At 38.1% G+C, this 18,140-nt stretch overlaps 1 protein-coding gene across 36 annotated transcripts in view; it reads left to right on the forward strand.

The window, feature by feature from the left end:
- The window catches only part of DTNB (dystrobrevin beta), a 239,834-nt gene that overhangs the window by 51,001 nt on the left and 170,693 nt on the right, over positions 1-18,140 (forward strand). For all 36 annotated transcript variants that reach the window (XR_008289633.1, XR_008289634.1, XR_008289636.1 and 33 more), the window contains one exon: positions 6,847-6,932. Coding sequence is in view for 30 of the 36 variants with exons in the window: in XM_053201135.1 (XP_053057110.1) it covers positions 6,847-6,932 (86 nt within the window). In the remaining 6 variants the exon portion in view is untranslated. The remainder of the gene's footprint in view (positions 1-6,846; positions 6,933-18,140) is intronic.

Genomic DNA, 18,140 nt, shown 5'->3' on the forward strand with positions numbered 1-18,140 from the left:
AGAGGCATGATATTTCTTACCGAGGGAGGGTGCTCCCTGGAGAGACTCTGGGTGGGGTTAAAATAACAAGTTTCCTTACTCCCATCATCCTCAACAAACACTACCTGTTTGCCCTCTCATTTTAGTATCTTTATGCAAGGGTTAATATTTACTGTTACTTGTTTTTTTAAAATAATTTTTTCACATTTATTTATTTTTGAGAGAGAGAGAGAGCATGAGCTGGGGAGGGGCAGAGAGAGAGAGGGAGACACAGAATCCGAAGCAGGCTCAAGGTTCTGAGCTGTCAGCACAGAGCCCAACGCGGGGCTTGAACTCAAGGGTGAGATCATGACGTGAGCCAAAGTCGGACGCTCAACTGACTGAGCCACCCAGGCACCCCTACTGTTACTTATTAAGTATTCACCTACTAACTCTGAAGCTGTCATAGGTCAGATTTTCAGTTGAACCACATTTTTTTTTGTGATAAAACCGAATCCTATTCGAAGACAACGGATTCGGGGATGAACTTGGATTTTACCTCGGAAGGACTGAGATCATAGGTGTCGGGGAGGTTGTGTGTGCCACGACCAAGGGCAGCTAACCCTTGAGTTTTAAATGTAACTTGACTTGTATACAGGTTAAATTCAGGTGTCTGCTGGGAAGGATTGAGACTGAGTTTTTCCAAGAAGAAAGAATCAATTAGATAAAGGACATAATCACAGGGTGTTAGGCTGCTAAGTGGCTGCAGCTCCTCTCTGCTGCCTCTAATTCTAGGCAAGAATGCAGGGGCGATAAGGCAACCCTAGAGAACACAGTGACAGTGACACTTTCCCTTTGCTTTGTTTGGGGGCAGCTGCAGGAAGTTTTAGTTAGGCTTAAAGTAGACTGAGGAACCCAGTGCCAAGAAAAGCATTCAGAGCAAAGGAGTAAATGCTGACGTTTGGCCTACTAAGCAAACAGTTGAGAGGTAGGGGAGCTAAGATTCTTTCTGTTTGGAGAGAAAAATGTAAATAACGTGATTTCAGCAAGAATTCTGAGTATACCCTTTCACTAATTTTATTAAGTGATTATTTCTGTATGCTAAATTATACTTAGATTTTACATCAGTATCTTTAGTAAGTATTTAAAGTATCCTTAAATACACCATTTCTTAATTTGTTTACATCAGTATTTACTTTTGAAAGGTTGAATAAACCTTTTGATGGTTGAAACTGTGAGCCTAAAACTGTAAGCATTGTAAGTGGGAAGGTTAGTTCATAATTCAGACCTGAACCCACTGCCCCATTTTCAGGATACACAATTATATATTTATAAACAGATTCTTAAACATGTTCAGTAAGCGTCATTCCTAAATCTCTCTGTCTGTAGGTCCTCATGATCCTTAATCTCAGATACCGCTCCTTTCTCCTTACTTAAAACACCCCCCACCTTGCTTATACGTTCCCTTTATCCTCTTGAGTTACACATTGACACGTACATGGATTTCCCCTCACCCTCAATAAAGCATGTGATGTTACGCACACACATATTAGCACACCCCAAAAGGGCATGCAGGCAGAAAGGGGAGAAGATTCACGGTGCGATGGGTGGGAGATTATGTGTGGATATTGCTGTGTGGCTGTACAAATAGGAAAATGGTTGGAAAGTAGATCTGAGAGATGACGAATTAAGGGACCACACGTTACTGATAATAGTTGAGGGGTGACACACACACACTGTCCTGTTAATACATCTGATCAGAGGTCAGTCATTGAGATTAGTAATAATCTTAATGAGTGGAGGGGTGGCTCAGTCGGGTAAGTGTCCATCTTCAGCTCAGGTCATGATCTTGGGGTTCATGGTTTTGTGCTCCATGTCGGGCTCTGCGCTGACAGCTCAGAGCCTGGAGCCTGCTTTGGATTCTGTGTCTCCCTCTCTCTCTGCCCCTCCCCTGCTCACGCTGTGTCTCTCCCTCTCTCAAAAATAAATGAACATAAAAAAAAGTATAAAAAATAACGAGTGGAAAAGGATACAAGTGCTGATCTAAGTCAGTTGAGAAGGATGTTGTTATCCTGTATTTGAATATAAGACTTTCTGAATTTGGAACTAATATCTGCATTAAAGCTGAGTAAAGAATATTTGAATAAGGGATACGAAGTATTTTAATATTAGTATTTTAAATATTAGCTTCTAAAGCATTCTGAAGGTTTTTAAGGAAAAAGTGTTAAGTGCTCTTATGATAATTTTTAGAAGTAAAGGTGTCATAGTACCCATTAGGACCTGCCATATGGCATTTATTGATGGGCACTGTACGTTAAATCTTTCTTGAGTAACAGAGTTGAGTTTGACCTGGCTCTCTTGTCAGCATGCCGGCCTCTGCTGCACTCTTCTGTTCGCATAAATGGCATCAGTTTCTTCTTTGCATCAGGAATAGATATCCTTTTTTCTCTTTGAAGGAAGAACATGAGATTTGGAGCCAGAAAGAGTTATACAATCACAATATGATTAATTCTCTTTAATCTTTCATTATGTCCTTTGATTTTATCATTACCTGCAAAATAAAAGCTGAAGTCTTAGTATTGCCTTCAAAGTTCTGTGTTGGTAGTTTTCAGCTCAGGATGCGTATTAAAATAACACGAAAAACTTTTTAAAAATATCAAGAACAGGGTAGGGTTTTGGCATCTGGATTTTTGTGTCCACATTCATGAGGGATACTGATTTGTTTTCTTTTGTTGTAATAGATTATTGTGTTTTTGGTATCAAAATAGTACTGGTCTCATAAAAGAATTGGGAAACGTTTACCCCTTTTTTGTTCCCTCAAAGAGCTTAGAAATGCAATTATTTCTTCTTTAAATGTTTAGAATTCACCATTATAGCTCTCTGCATGAGGAGCTTTCTTATTTGGAAAGCTTAAAAATACAGATTTAGTTTCTGTGATAGATACGGGCCTATTGAGGTTATCTGTTTCCTCAGCATGAGCTTTAATACTTGGTGTTCTTCGAGGAGTGGTTTGTGTCTGTCTAGTTCATTTAAGTTGTTGAATTTATGGACACAATGTCTTTATATTTTCTTATTTCTATCATGTTTATAGAAGCCTTAGTTGATAACCCTTCTTTCATTCTTGATATTGGTATTACCAATATCTTTCTTTTTTTCTTAGACTGGCTGGAGGTTTGTCAATATTACTGATTTATTCAAAGAACCAGCTTTTGGTTTTATTCATTTTTCTCTATTTTTCTGTTTTTTAATTTCACTGATTCCTGCTCTTATGCATATTTTTTTTCTTTTGCTTGTTTTGGGTTTAATTTGCTGTTCTTTTTCTAGTGTCTTAAGATTATTAACTTGAGAACTGTCTTTTCTAATATAAGCATGTTTAATACTTACAAAGTGAAAAGTGCCCATACACTCATGCTTTCCTTTGGCTGCCTTCTTTCCACCCTGGATGCAACCATTGTTATTTTTTCAATATCCTTTCACAGAATGCTACATAGCATTCTAGCAATTATTTTCTTCCATGCTTTGCTTTTTTTTTTTTTTTTTTAACTTAGTAATCTATCCTGGATATAACTCTTTATCTTTCACATATTCTTTTTTATTCTTTTTTATGATAGCATAAATAGCCAGTCTTTTATTAATGGGCATTTAAGAATAGGGCCTGGGTGGCTCAGTCGGTTGAGCAACCGACTTTGGCTCAGGTCATGGTCTCGCGGTTTGTGGATTTGAGCCCCGCGTCGGGCTCTGTGCTGACAGCTCAGAGCCTGGAGCCTGCTTTGGACTCTGTGTCTCCCTCTCTCTCTGCCCCTCCCTGCTCATGCTCTGTCTCTCTCTGTCTCAGAAATAAATAAACTTAAAAATTAAGAATAGGGCCTGGGTCTTGGTATTTTTAACATTTTTATTCTTTTTATGCATTTCATTATGAAAAATTTTATGCATACAGTTTATATATTTTAAGTGTCTTTTAACTTCTAGGTTTCCCTTCATCATTTTCTGCCTTAAACCATTAGCCTTGTCCAGTAATGGTAACTGTCGCTTTCCCAGGATTCATTTATTTTAAACAGTTTATACTGAGAATTAGAAAATGCCTGCAGAAGGATACCTAAAACAGAGTACAGTGTAATGAATCATTGTAAAGCAGATGTCCCATGTAGGTACTATGGAGGCCAAGGAGTTGAGGACTGTCAGCACCTGGAAAGCCTTTCGTGTGGTCCTTTTGTGTCTCCCCTTCCCTTCTCCCACAGGTAATCAGTATCCTGATTTTTATGGAAATCTCTTCTAAGATTAATTTTTACTTTCCCCTGGATACTCTCACTTCATGAAATCTGTATCTGCAAACAACGGTTTGAGCAAGTTTACCTTAAAAAATGTCATTAGCTGTGTAGCGAGGCTCCGTCTACTGTTGATGAGCCCTGCCGCTTCATTCTTGCTCGCTGGCCATCAGGCATGCCTGCTCCCACTCTGGACTTCAGGAATGTTTTCTTTTGTTGCTTCATCTTTCTGGGCCACTTCACTTCAGGATACAGACTGCATCCAGTGGAGTTCTTAGTTGTAAGCAATAGAAACCATCTCTGGGGGCACCTGGGTGGCTCAGTTGGTTGAGTGTCTGACTTCAGTTCAGGTCATGATCTCACGGTTCGTCAGTTCAAGCCCTGCATTGTGCTCTCTGCTGTCAGCATGGAGCCCTCTTCGGATCCTCTGTCCCTTTCTGTCTCTGCCCTCCTCCACTCGCTGTCTGTCTGTCTGTCTCTCAATGAATAAACTTTAAAAAAAAAGAAACTGTCTCTGGCTAATTTATTAAAAGGGTATGTGTGACCCACAGACTCTCTAAGAAGGCTGGGAAAGTGGGCCTGATGACCACACCACCAAGAACAGATCTCAAAATTGTCACAAAAACGCTCTAATGAAGACACCACTGCCACCTCTCTGGGGCACTGATATCGTTGCTTGAACCCCACATACCACTGACGCTGGGCCGTGGGCCTGCCACAAGTGTCTGTGTCTCTGCCCACTCAGGGAGCTGGAGGTAACTGCTAGTGCAGCCATGCTTGCTGGTGGGATCTTTGGAGTTCCTCCTTCTACAAGCTAATGGTTTTCTATTTGGTCTAGAGCGGGTGCGTCTTACTGGCAGAGCTTGTGGCATGTGGCCGTGTCTTAGTTTTGAAGAAAGATGGGAAAGCAAGTGGGTGAGGTGGTCTTTGTTTCTTTCTTCACACTTGGGTCGTAGGACACGTATTTGTCTCATAATATAAGGCATGCTTAAAGGTAGACTTGGCATTTAGATGGTTGGTGACCAATAAGAAATGTCCACTGTAGAAGTTCTGTATTGGTTTTAGAAATCCATTCCTCTTAGTAGCTGATGTTCTTTGTAGCTACTCGTGTTGTTTGTACAGTGCAGGGGGTGTTTGACACAGGCATATTCCTTATATTGCCAGGTGCCATATAAGATGTGGAGCGGTGCCTGTATTTCTGGAGAACTTTTATTTTAAAAACCCCATCCCAGGGAAGCCTGGGTGGCTCAGTCAGTTAAGTGTCGAACTCTTGGTTTTGGCTCAGGTTGTGATCTCATGGTTAGTGAGATCGAGCCCTGCATTGGGCTCCGTGTGCTGACAGTGTGGAGCCTGCTTAGGATTCTCTCTCTCCCTCTCTCTGCCCCTCCCCCGCTTATTCATTTTCTCTCTCTCTCTCTCTCTCTCTCTCTCTCTCTCTCAATAAGTAAAAAAACTTAAAAATAATAAAAACCCCATCCTAATTTTAGCTAATTACAGGGATTCTGGCTTTATCTTATGAATAAACTTAAAGAGATGTAATAGTCGAAAGTCATACTGTAACAAGCATTAGTATTTCCTGGAGATCTTTTCACTGAGAACTTTCTGGCTTATAAACCCTTTGCCTTTTTTTCAAGTGCGATCTTACTGTATAAAAGTTTTGGAAAATGGAAGGCACCCTGTTAGGACCATAAGCACTTGCTTTTCAAAACCAAGGTGATATAGTTCTCATCACTGTAGAGGTATTTAGAGGTATTTTACTCTTACTGTGAAACTTTGTAAGCGCAAGCTTTATAAAATGAACACAAAAGCCCATTGTTAGTTTACAAGTGATGACTTTAAAAACCTGCTAGTGAGGTTTTCATCTGCTGTGAAACCAGGGAATAGTTGGATGGAGGGAGCAGTGGCCAGGTTGGGTCAGAGGGGCTTGTAGACACTGTCTTGTCTCTGCAGGTGGTGTGTGGCATTATTTTAGATAATTCATGTATGTTTGACATTTCATCTCCAGTTACTAAAAAAGAATTAATATTACTATCCCTTCCCCTTCAGTTTTCTCACAGCAGTGGTATGGGAAGATCTGAGACAGATACGATCAAGCTTCTTAGAATAAACACATTGTAACGTAAGGTTGTCATAGTAAGAAGAAAGATGAATGTACTATAAAACCTTTATAGCAGTGTGCACCCTGTGGGTTTACTATATAACAATAAACTGTTGTTATCGTGCTAGAAGGGACACATTTCTGAATTATTCAAACCAGGTGGTGCCTCAGTTTTGAATACTAAAAACAACTCAAATGTGAATTCAATGGGCTAAATTGATAGGAAATTTATTTCTGGTTCATCCATTTGGCCTCTGTCTACATAGCCAGTAGAAAATTCTTTACAGAATGTTTATAAAGCTCATTTCCAAATAATTCAGGTTAGTTTTAGCACTCTTTACCTAACATGCATGAGGCCTTAATTCTACAAAGGAAAAACAATCCAAGGTTTCTAAAAATTCAAGGTAATAATTGTAGAATATAATGGTAGGGGTGAATGTACTGGTTGCTTGATATTTAGTGATACATTTGATTAATGCTTTTGTGGTCCAGATAGCAATTGTTCTAATATAATTTATTTTGCAGTGAGGGCCGAGGCAAATTGACCGTATTTTCAGTTAAAGCTATGTTAGCAACGATGTGTGGTGGAAAAATGCTGGACAAATTGAGATGTAAGTACTTTCATATTATTTGAAAGATTTTATTTTCCAATTAGGACCTTTAAACAGTTTTAAATGAATGTTGTCAGAATTTTGGATGATGCTGTAATGAACTTTTTTGTGTTTTTACTACATCATTCCCTTTGTAACAACTGGGAACTGGCTCAGAATATGTCAGTTATGCCACCTACTGTTGAGATGGACAAATTGGTTGAATTAATTTGTTTAGTTTTTTGTTTTTTGTTTTTTGGTTTTTTTTTTAGAATAAAGTAACAAAACTGAAGAGATTCAGACAGGAACATGGACCTTAAAAAAGTCTTTTAAAAATGTTTCCTATATTATTAAAAATTTTGCTTGCAGATGATTATGCTGATTGCTTTTAGTTAGAAAAGAAATTTGATTATTTTTACCAGGTTTGGTTAAGATTAGCCCTTTAAAAAATAAGCTTATTCTTCATCAGAGGGTATTTGCTATGATTAAGCTTTTCCTTAGTACCTTAGAGTGCAGCTCAGTTATTTAGAAATTTATAGTCTTTTTTTTTTTTTTTTATTGTTGCTAAGTCTTTTCTTACTGTTGGCCATTTTGTCATTTTACTGTTCCCTAAGTATACTGTAGGACTAAGTGACATCAAAGGAAGTGACATTCACAGTAATTTAATTTTGCTGCTTATGGTTTTCACTTATTCATTCATTAGATAGTTACTAACTGCCTGAGATATGCGAAACATCGTGCTAAGTGCTTTGCATATATTTTCTCACTGAATGTTTAAAATTTCTTTGAGCAGCAGGTGGTATTTTCTCCATTTTACAGACAAGTTAACTAAGGGGGTAAAGCTGGGATTTCAACTCAGGCTGCTGAGCTTCCAGCCCTGCTCTAAGCTACTTTGTTGTCCTCCATATACTAATGCTGTGATGGGCGATGCACATACGATGCAGTACAAGGAGCAAAGTGCCATACTACACGTAAGGAGCTCTGGCAGGTTTCAGGGAGGTGAGATTGAAGCTGTGGGTTTTGATGAAGTGTTGAGATACCCTGTGAATTGCTTTGTTGAAGAAACTGGGTCATTTGTCCAGTAGCATTTCTCATGGACTGGATTTTGATGATTGCATCCCTATGATGTTCCTTTGCGTCCTACATTTTTTGTTTTAATTAAAAGCTATAAATGCTTGGTTGGATTTAAACACAAGCTTTTGGGCAAGGTGACTTGATAGGTACCTTTGTCTTCTGTGCTTTTTCTTACATGTTACCATGGCATTGAAAGTTGGAAAGCTGGATGGCTCACTAGATATAGATATCAATATTCTAAAGAAAGGTCTTACATAGTATGTTTGGTCAGCTGTTAACGTGGTTTATCTTCATTTCGAAATCAGCGGCAATGCAAACCAAAATTTCAGTAGTAAAACTTCTAGTATCATTAAATACTCTTCTATGTATTTTTCACATGGTATCTCAAAATATTACTATTTGGGGCTGAAATTTCTTCATATTTTTTAATTCTAGCATGGTGTTTTTCTGAGACAGATAATACAATATGGATGAGATTATATTTCATTCAAACATAAAGGAAAAGAAAGTTGGAATTTTATCTTTCTCTTATTTTTTAAAGTTTATTTATATATTTTGAGAGAGAGAGAGAGCATGAGCAAGGGAGGGGCAGAGTGGGAGGGAGAGAGAGGATCCCAAGCAGGCTCCATGCTGTCAGCACGGAGCCCAACTTGGGGCTGGAACTCACAAACTGTGAGATCATGACCTGAGCCAAAATCAAGAGTCAGACGCTCACCTGATTGAGCCACCCAGGAGCCCGAGGAATTTTATGTCTTTTTTAATGACGATGATACCAGGTAAAGAATATACATTGCCGTCTTTATTAGTACTGAAGAAAGTGGCTGAAAATAGAAAATACATGATATAATTGCAGATTGTAGATGACTCTGGAGTCTTTCAGTTTCTGTGGTTAAGTCAGCTATATTTACATAGAACTGGAATGTGGCACATAGTAAATGCCAAAACTTTGCCAAATATCAATTGTTGCTGGAGTACTAAAATAACTGCAATTCCCTGTTGTTACTGCTAGTGAAAAAGTGCAAATTTTAGTATGATGTGAAATGTGGAAGGGATCCAGGTAATGGCAGGTTTTTCATTTGTTTTTAGGTGGCTTTCAGATTTCTTAGAGGAACACAAGTGATCATTATTTACACGGCACAAAAGTACACATGCTCAGGCCAATGTGACTTGTCACTGTATTCAGAATGCCAGATCATTGCACATCAGATATGGATTGATGAGATACCAGCCCACGCTAGGTCACTAATTACCATATTTGTGTTGTGCAGATAGGTCTAAAATATGGTTTCCTTATCTTCATGTTCAAAATTATAGTTTCTTTACCATCTGTAGTTCTGTTTCATTATTTTTATTGTACTATAATTATCTTCGCTTGAAAATGAGATGTTTAACATAAGTAAAACATTTCAGGTATTGAAGTCTATCTCCACTTCTTAATTTTAATCATTCAGAGTGGAAACCACATTTATGTGGTCTGTCACTCTTGTTTTAAACAGAGCTCACTGGTTATAATTTACATATTTTTCATAACTTGGAGATGTCGTCGTCTGATGCATTTGGGGCTAATTGTGAGGCTCTGGGTTGTTTATCCCTTCTGATGTTTTCAGACAACTTTGCTTTCTCAAGTTCTTGAGCTTTTTGTTGTTGTTGTTGGTGGTGGTGGTGGTGTGTGTGTGTGTCCCTTTTATCACTGGTAAACATGATAGGATTATCAGAGTACCAGTCTCTAGAAATCTTTCTTTGCTTCAGATTTACTTAAAAAAATTTTTTTTTAATGTTTATTTATTTTTGGGAGAGACAGAGTGTGAGTGGGGAAGGGGCAGAGAAAGAGGGAGACACAGAATCCCAAGCCAGCTCCAGGCTCTGAGCTGGCAGCACAGAGCCCAATGTCGGGCTCAAACTCACAAACTGTGAGATCATGACCTGAGCTGAAGTTGGAAGCTTAACCAACTGAGCCACCCAGGTGCCCTGCTTCTGATTTACTTTTAATATGGAGAAAACATAAGCAAACTTCTGAGCATTCTATTTAAGGTATGAATGTAAGTGATGACTCCTGTATTATGAGAGAAGTACTGGAGCTTTTGTAGTGTGATTGGCAGTTTGTCTGCTGTGAGAATCCTTTTCTCCTTGGTTTTCCAAGTCTCAGCTATGTCCTGCTTCGTTGAGAAGGCTGAATAACAGCTTAGGTAAAAGTGAGCTGTAACACTATATTGTAATATCCAATGATATTTGACTATTCACTTTCCTTCTGTTTGTTACCTCTGTTAATGTTCCTTTTATTTATTTATTTTAAATGTTTATTATTTATTTTGAGAGAGAGAGCACATAGGAGTGCACGTAAGAGGTGGGAGGGGCAGAGAGAGAGAATCCCAAGCAGGCTCTGCACTGTCCACGCAGAGCCCTATGTGTGGCTTGATCTCACAAACCTTGAGATCATTACCTGAGCCAAAATCCCAGAGTTGGACGTTTAACCGACTGAGCCACCCAGGTGCCAAATGTTAATGTTCTTTTTAAATTCAGTTTTCTAGGGGCGCCTGGGTGGCTCAGTCGGTTAGGCGCCCGACTTCGGCTCAGGTCATGATCTCACGGTCCGTGAGTTCGAGCCCCGTGTCGGGCTCTGTGCTGACAGCTCGGAGCCTGGAACCTGTTTCAGATTCTGTGTCTCCCTCTCTCTCTGACCCTCCCCCACTCATGCTCTGTCTCTCTCTGTCTCAAAAAAATAAAACATTAAAAAAAAATGAAATAAATTCAGTTTTCTAATTTATGGAATACACCTTAGTGTTTCTACTTTTCTTCCTTTTATTTTGATCTTTCTGCTTTTTCCCTTTTGTTTTAGATTTTTTTTTCCTATAATTTTCTCTCCCCCCTTTTTTGTTTGATATATTTTTTGTTTTTTTTATTTTAGTTTCAAGATAGCATTTAGAACAACTTAAACAATACTTGTACTTTTAGCTTGAAATATTTCTTTATTGGTTTTTTCAGATCTCTCTTAAGAGAGTTTCTGTCTCCAGGTAATGTTCATTTATAGAAATAGTTCACTGTTATGGCCATTAGGGACTGTATCCTAGATTCACAGTTAACTGGGATCACATTCTAAATACCAGTGATTTATAATCAGAATACAGACTTTAATTATAAGCCTGATCAAAACTTAGTAATGTCAGAAACCCTAAAAATGACTCAGAGAACAAAACTTACAGACTGTAAAGCCTATTATTTATGAAATCATACTTGTCATTTAATTTATGGGATTTATTTACTTTGTCTAATTCTGCTGTTTGTTTTCTAGGAAATTTAGTCTCTTATTCAGACCTCATCTGTCTTGCATTAAAAGATAGGAGCAGATAATTTGGGGCTCCTGGGTGGCTCAGTCAGTGGAAGGTCCGACCCAGGATATTAGCTCAGGTCATGATCTCACGGTTTGTGAGCCTGTGTTGAGCTCTGTGCTGACGGTGCGGAACCTGCTTGGATTGTCTCTTTCCCTCTCTCTCTGCTCCTCCCCCACTCATACTTTCTCTCTCTCTCTCAAAATAAATAAACATTAAAAAAAAGATAGGAGCAGATGATTCATGTAATTTATATTTAAATTCTTTAAAAACCTGCCACTCCCATTTTGAATGACAGCCTAACAGAATGTATCAGGGAGGCTGTGAAAATATCCACATCCATTGACTCAGTCTGTTTCTTGAGTTTACCCTGAGGAATTAGTCAAGAGTGTGCCCTAAGTTTTATGTATATTTGTTATGACATTTTTTTATAATATGTGAAAGCTTGAAACAGTTTTAGTGTCCAAAGCACAGAACCCAGTTACTTACATGGGATACTTACATGATTGAATATAATGTCCTCAAATATGTGTTTCAGATCAAAATGCATAAATGTAATATAGTTTTAGGCAAAAATTTATTACGCACATAGAAAAAGAAATAATATGCCGAAATGATAACAAGCATTTTTTCTGTGTTACAGCATAAAAATGCTTTTGTAGTAAGAATAATTTATATTACTTTTGGTTTTGCATGTTTCTGATATACTGCACTTTGAGTAGTCAGAGAAAAGATGGCCTGAGTGCTGATTATGCCCAGAACTGACAGTTCTCACCAACATTTCAATTGCTTGCTTCCTTCATATTTTACTAACAGCCTGTAGAGGGGCCATCCTTTGCAGTTCTAATGAAACAGATTCACTTGTTTAAAATTTAGCTTCCTCTGCAATAGTCTTTTAACTGCCTGTCACTGCATAGTTATCCTGGCTGGTTTCTATTAACCATCCTTTCTCATCATTAGATGGAAATGACAGTTTAATTTGAATGAATGATGCCCACATTTGCATTTCTCATATAACCAAAATGTTCTAGAACTGGAAGCAAGTAAGAGATAAGTCCTAAATCAATGTTTTGTCAAAAGGGAGGCCTAGAGGGGTGCCTGGGTGGCTCAGTTGGTTGAGCGTCCAACTTTGGCTCAGGTCATAATCTCGCGGCTCTGTGAGAGTTCGAGCCCCGCGTCGGGCTCTGTGCTGACAGCTCAGAGCCTGGAGCCTGCTTCTGCTTCTGTGTCTCCCTCTCTCTCTACCCCTAACCCACTTGCATTCTGTCTCTGTCTCTCTCAAAAATAAATAAACATTAAAAAAAATTTTTTTTTTTTAAAGGGAGGCCTAGAGACTTGTCTGAGGTAGTTCCTGGCTGAGTCAGCACTAGAGGTCCAAGGCATTCAGACTCCATCCTCTAGCCTCACTCTGACTTAATGAATGCTGTAGGACTGTTCATGAGTTTGGGAATAAAATATTCATTTGGATTTGGTTACATACAGGTATTTATAAATATACAGATGTGTATACATGTTTTTGTGGGTTAGATTACTCAATTGGTAGAAAGATGACAGGCGGTGAGAATCATTTGCCAGGGAAAGCTAACATATGAAAGAAAATGGCATTCTGTTTATAGACTTGACTCCTTATTGTAAACAACCCTATCATCTTGCAGAAGTGTATGATTGGTATATGGGGAGAAAAAGAGTGGATAGATGCAATGAGTAAAACCAGGGTCGTTATCACCAGAATAAAAGGTTGAAACAGATGTGATGATGGTAGAATAGTGGAATTATTTTGCCATTACACAAAAGACACTTTTTTTTAAATTAATTAATTTATTTTTCAGAGAGCGTGCACGTGTGAGAGAGAGCATGGAAGGGGCAAAGAGAGAGGGAGAGTGAGAGAATCCTAAGCAGGTCCTGCGCGATCAGTCCGGAGCCTGATGTGTGGGGTTCAGACTCACCAACTGTGAGATCATGACCTGAGCTGAAATCAGGAGTCAGCTATTTAACTGACTGAGCCACTCAGGCAGCCCCAGAATATTTTTTAAAGTGTGTATACATATACATTTAGGGACTTGATTGTGGGGTTTTCACAAGGGAGAAAGCCTACATTTTAATCTGGAAACATCTAATGGGGAATTAGCATAGCTTTTTTCAGAGGTATATAAATAGAAAAAGAATTACTGGGGAAATTAACCAGTGTTCTGGGAAGTAATTTAGTCCCTTAATGCCGAAGGGTTGAGGGCTTTAATTAGAGGACTAGTTTAATTTTTTATTAAATTTTATTGTCTCTTCTTTTTTTTAATGTTTATTTATTTATTTTGAGAGAGAGGGAGAGAGGGGCAGAGAGAGGGAATCCCAAACAGGCTCTGTGCTTATAGCACAGAGCCCAGTGTGGGACTTGATGTCACCAATGATGAGATCATGATCTGAGCCAAAATCGAAATCAGACCCTTAACTGACTAAGCCACCCAGGCACCCCACTCTTACTTACTACTTTGGTGAGATCTTTGTATTTGTATATAGTAAATCACAGTAACTTCACTCATTGTTATGCTTCATTTAAGATTAAAAAAAATTGGGGGTACTTTTTTACTGTTTTTCTTACAGATCAAAGAAGCCTAATCTTTGAAAAAAAAACTTTGTAAATCAATAACTCAAGCAATAATAAATTAACTTCACTGTGCCTTCAATTTGGGGGTCTGGCAGTATTTCTTTTATTAAATCAAACAAAGAAACATGTTCTGGTTCTCTTATAATTGTAACATGGCCCTATTAAGTGATAATTTCTTTTTTAGTGAATTTTTTAAAAAATTACTCTGAATATATTATAGGACATAGTAACTAAGTATAATAGAAAATAATACTTTTTTGAGGGTAAGGTTGGTCATTTTATTGTCAGTTATTTCCTTTGTTACTCTGAATGAGTTAGGTATAGATGTGTCAGTGCGAGTATATACACAGATGTTTTTGTAACTGTGAAGCTGTAGATACATGTATTTATGTGCTGGGCGACTAAAGTTTCTGGTCTTGGATATTTCCACCATTTAGTTAGCGGGTAGAACTTAATAACTTGCTAATTTATCAGTTATTGAATACCTTGAGTGGCAACAGAAAACTTAACCAACAGTGGCTTGAACACATGGGGATGTATTTTTCTCATGTAAAATTAAGTCCAAAGGCAGGTAGGTCAAAGTTGGTACCATGAGTTAAGGATGTCATCAGAGACTCAGGTCCCATCCTCTCGTCCTGCTCTGCCATATGGCTTTCCTCCTTACGTTCATAACATGACCGCTGCATGTCAGGCCGCACGTTCTCATTCGAAGCAGAGAGAAGAAAGAAGTGCCTCTCTCAGGAAAGCAGAAGCCTTCCCAGAAATCCACTTTAGAGTTACCTTGTACAAGAGAGACTGGGAAGTCGTTTTTCAAGTGGAGCACATTGCCATTCTCATCACCGTCAGGGTTCAGTTGGGGAGCAAGCAGGGGAAGGTAGATACTGAGTAGTAGGCACGTTGCCGCATCCCATATCGACCCTTTGTTTTCGTTCAGATTTAATGAATGATTATTTTCCTCATAAGACTAGCACCCAGCTATTTAAAAATGAAGTTAGGGGTGCCTGGGTGGCTCAGTTGGTTGGGCGTCTGACTTCAGCTCAGGTCATGATCTTGCGGTCCATGAGTTTGAGCCCGGCGACGGGCTCTGTGCTGACAGCTCAGAACCTGGAGCCTGCTTCGGATTCTGTATCTCCCTCTGTCTCTGCCCCTCCCCTGCTTGTGCTCTGTCTCTCTCTCGCGCTCTCTCTCTCTCAAAAATAAATAAACATGAAAAAAAAATCTTTAAAAAAATAAAATAAATACATAATAAATAAAAATGAAGTTACTATGGTCTCCCCTCCTTCAAAGGGCATCAGTTTTTCACATAATTGGCAACATCTTCAAAGCTCTGTATCTGCAGTCCTGAGCTGTGGCCCAGTACTCTGGTTCTAACTACCTGCAGGATGGTTCTGCCTGGACATTTGCTGATTGGTTCAAATACACTTATGTGCAAAGATAAATACTTGTATCTTCAGGGTTTTTGTTTTGTTTTGTTTTGTTTTTTAGTCAGGGTTGTCATTTTCCCAAACTGGAAACTTAGAAAAATAACCCTAACTTCTTAAATTCCTTTATTCCCTAATCCAGTTTGCCATCAGCAGGGGTTTCCTGCATTGAAATGTCTTGGAGGTGACCCCCCCCCCCACCCTGACCTTACTGTCACTACTGAAGTTCACACACTCGCTACCTCATTTGTGCCTCCTCCACAAGGTTTTGTAGCTGATTTCCCCAGTCCTGTTCTTCCTTTTTTATCCATTCTGCTGGTCACTAACAGTCTCATTGTACAGAAACTTAGCTTTCTAAATATCTTTTCCCTTCGTAAGAGTTTTTAAACCAAATTCAAAGTGATTTCCTCTTTCAAAGTTTTCTTTCATGCCAGATATGTTTCTTATTCTGTCTTTATTTCCCTTTATTTCTCAATCTAAATTGTCTCTCACTGAAGAATGTAGTACACTGTTTCAGTACACTGTTTCCTGCTTTACCTCCCCCTCCCCTCCAAAAAAAAAGATAACAAATTCCTGCCATAGACACTTGCCTCCTCTTCTCTGGTTGTGTCCCCCAGCCCCCACCTCCAACCTCTTTTGACCTCATCATTCTATACCTTTCAAGGCCTAGCTTCTAATTCCTTTCTTTTAGAACTTCCCTGACAGTTACTGCCTATGTGTTTTGTAACTATTCTAAACTACATTTTGAAGAAGTGTGGTGTGATGGAGTCAGGGAAGTATAACTTTAAAGTGTAACTTTAAATCTTGACTTAGCTACTTACCAACTTCTTAACCCTAAGCAACTTAACCTTTCTAAGCTAGTTTCCTTATCTATAAAATTTAAATAATTCTGTGTACACACATACACCTTTTTGTGAGAGTAAAATGAGGTATTGTTTAGTAATGTATAAGGAACTTAGTATTAGGGATTGTTGCTTGAAAACAAAAACCCAGGATAATAGTGTCTTAAACAAAGCTGAAGTTTATTTTTTTCTTACATAAAAGAAGTCCAGGGTTAGGTAGTCCAAGGCTGATGTGGTATTTCATCTGGGACCCAGGCTTTCTCTACCTTTGTTTTCTGCCATTCGAGTGCATGACTTCTGTAACAAAATCACAATTACCACATAGTCCAAGGTGGCTGTTGGAGCTCCAGCCATCATAACTACACTTCAGATAGCAAAAGGAGGAAGAGGATAAGGAAAGAAGGGCCTGATTTCCAGCTTAGTCAGCTTTCTTTAACCAACCTTCCTGGAAGTCCCTCATAACCCTTCTGCTTATAGTCTCATTGGCTACCACTTAGTCACATGACCATGACTTGCTAAAAGGAGACTATAAGTTTTAATCTCTTAGTGGGGTGCATTGCTGTACAAAATAAAATTAGTGTTCTATTACTAATAGAAACGAGGATAATTAATTTTGGGTGGCTACAGGCAGCCTCAGCCATGGTTACAACCTGTTGTGGTGCTTGACAAATAGGCTTAACAGGCATCTTTATGTCTCTGTTCTTTCTGTTCCACTTAGTGTCAATTTAACACTTAATTCTTCTTTGATTCATATGTATCTTTTTTTTTTTTCAGCTACAGTGAAAGTTTCTTGGGGGATAAAGACCCCCATCATACTTCTTTGTTGTGTTTCATAACACCTAGCAGAATGCTTGGCACTTGGACCACATAGAAGGAACTTAATATTTGTTTGTTAATTAATTGATTTTCTCTTCCACTAGGATTGTAGTTCTTTTAGCCTCTCATTGAATCTCCCCACCCGCCATGGGTATTTAATACTTTTTCTCCAGCTACAAACTAACAGCTATTTAGAGAGCATATATTGTAGATTTTCATTCCTTTGATACTTTTTCTTGTTTTTTAATGTTAATGTTTTTTAAAAGTTACTCTGTGGAGTTGATAATTTAACATTTTATCTTTCTTTAGTTAATATATTTCAAATGTATTTTTTTTTCTACACCTAGTGCTTCAGGATAAATACCTCGAATTAAACCTAAAGAATAATGCATATATAACATATATCAATTACATATATATCTGTTCTATACTTATTAATTATGTATAGAATCTAACTTTTTAAAATGCCACACTTGGCAGGGCCTCAGGAAACGATTTTTCTGTGCATGTTTAACTCACCCATTTGTTTATAAGGAAGCTCAATACTTTGAAAAAAAGCTCAGGTCACATTTCTCTGACACATTGATTTTGAGCTGCTGGTGATTTTTCTTTTTCTCCCTGACTATGGATGAGAAGAGAGGAAGAACTAACTGGAGAGAGAAGACTCTCTCTAAGAAGATAAAGAAATAGTATTACTAGAAATTTCTTTCCCATCTGCTTGAGTCAGACTTTATGGTAAAAATAAGATCTTATAGTATCAAAGTATCTTGGGGTAGAAGAATTTATAGGAGTTCTTTTTATTCTACTTTGGAACTCACTGAATGGAATATTTTAAACATGTTTTATGCTTCCTTCAAATTTATTCCTTCACAGGAATACATTACATTAGTAGCATATGAATATATAAATATAATACAGTTTCATACCCCCAAATCAATATGCTAATATATTCATAAACCCAAGCATGTATGTGTCTTATATAAACACATACATAAATGCTAAGAGATAAAGGTATGTTGCTACAAATTCTTCTTGGAACAAAGTTTATTATAAATAAAAAAGTATATATCATTCAGTTATGTACACTCAAAAAGAGGAGGTAGGTAGACATACATGAATGGTTATTGGGTTTAATATTTAGGTAGATATTA

The sequence above is a fragment of the Acinonyx jubatus genome, chromosome A3 (assembly GCF_027475565.1).
Source record: "Acinonyx jubatus isolate Ajub_Pintada_27869175 chromosome A3, VMU_Ajub_asm_v1.0, whole genome shotgun sequence".
NCBI classification, from domain to species: Eukaryota; Metazoa; Chordata; class Mammalia; order Carnivora; family Felidae; genus Acinonyx; species Acinonyx jubatus.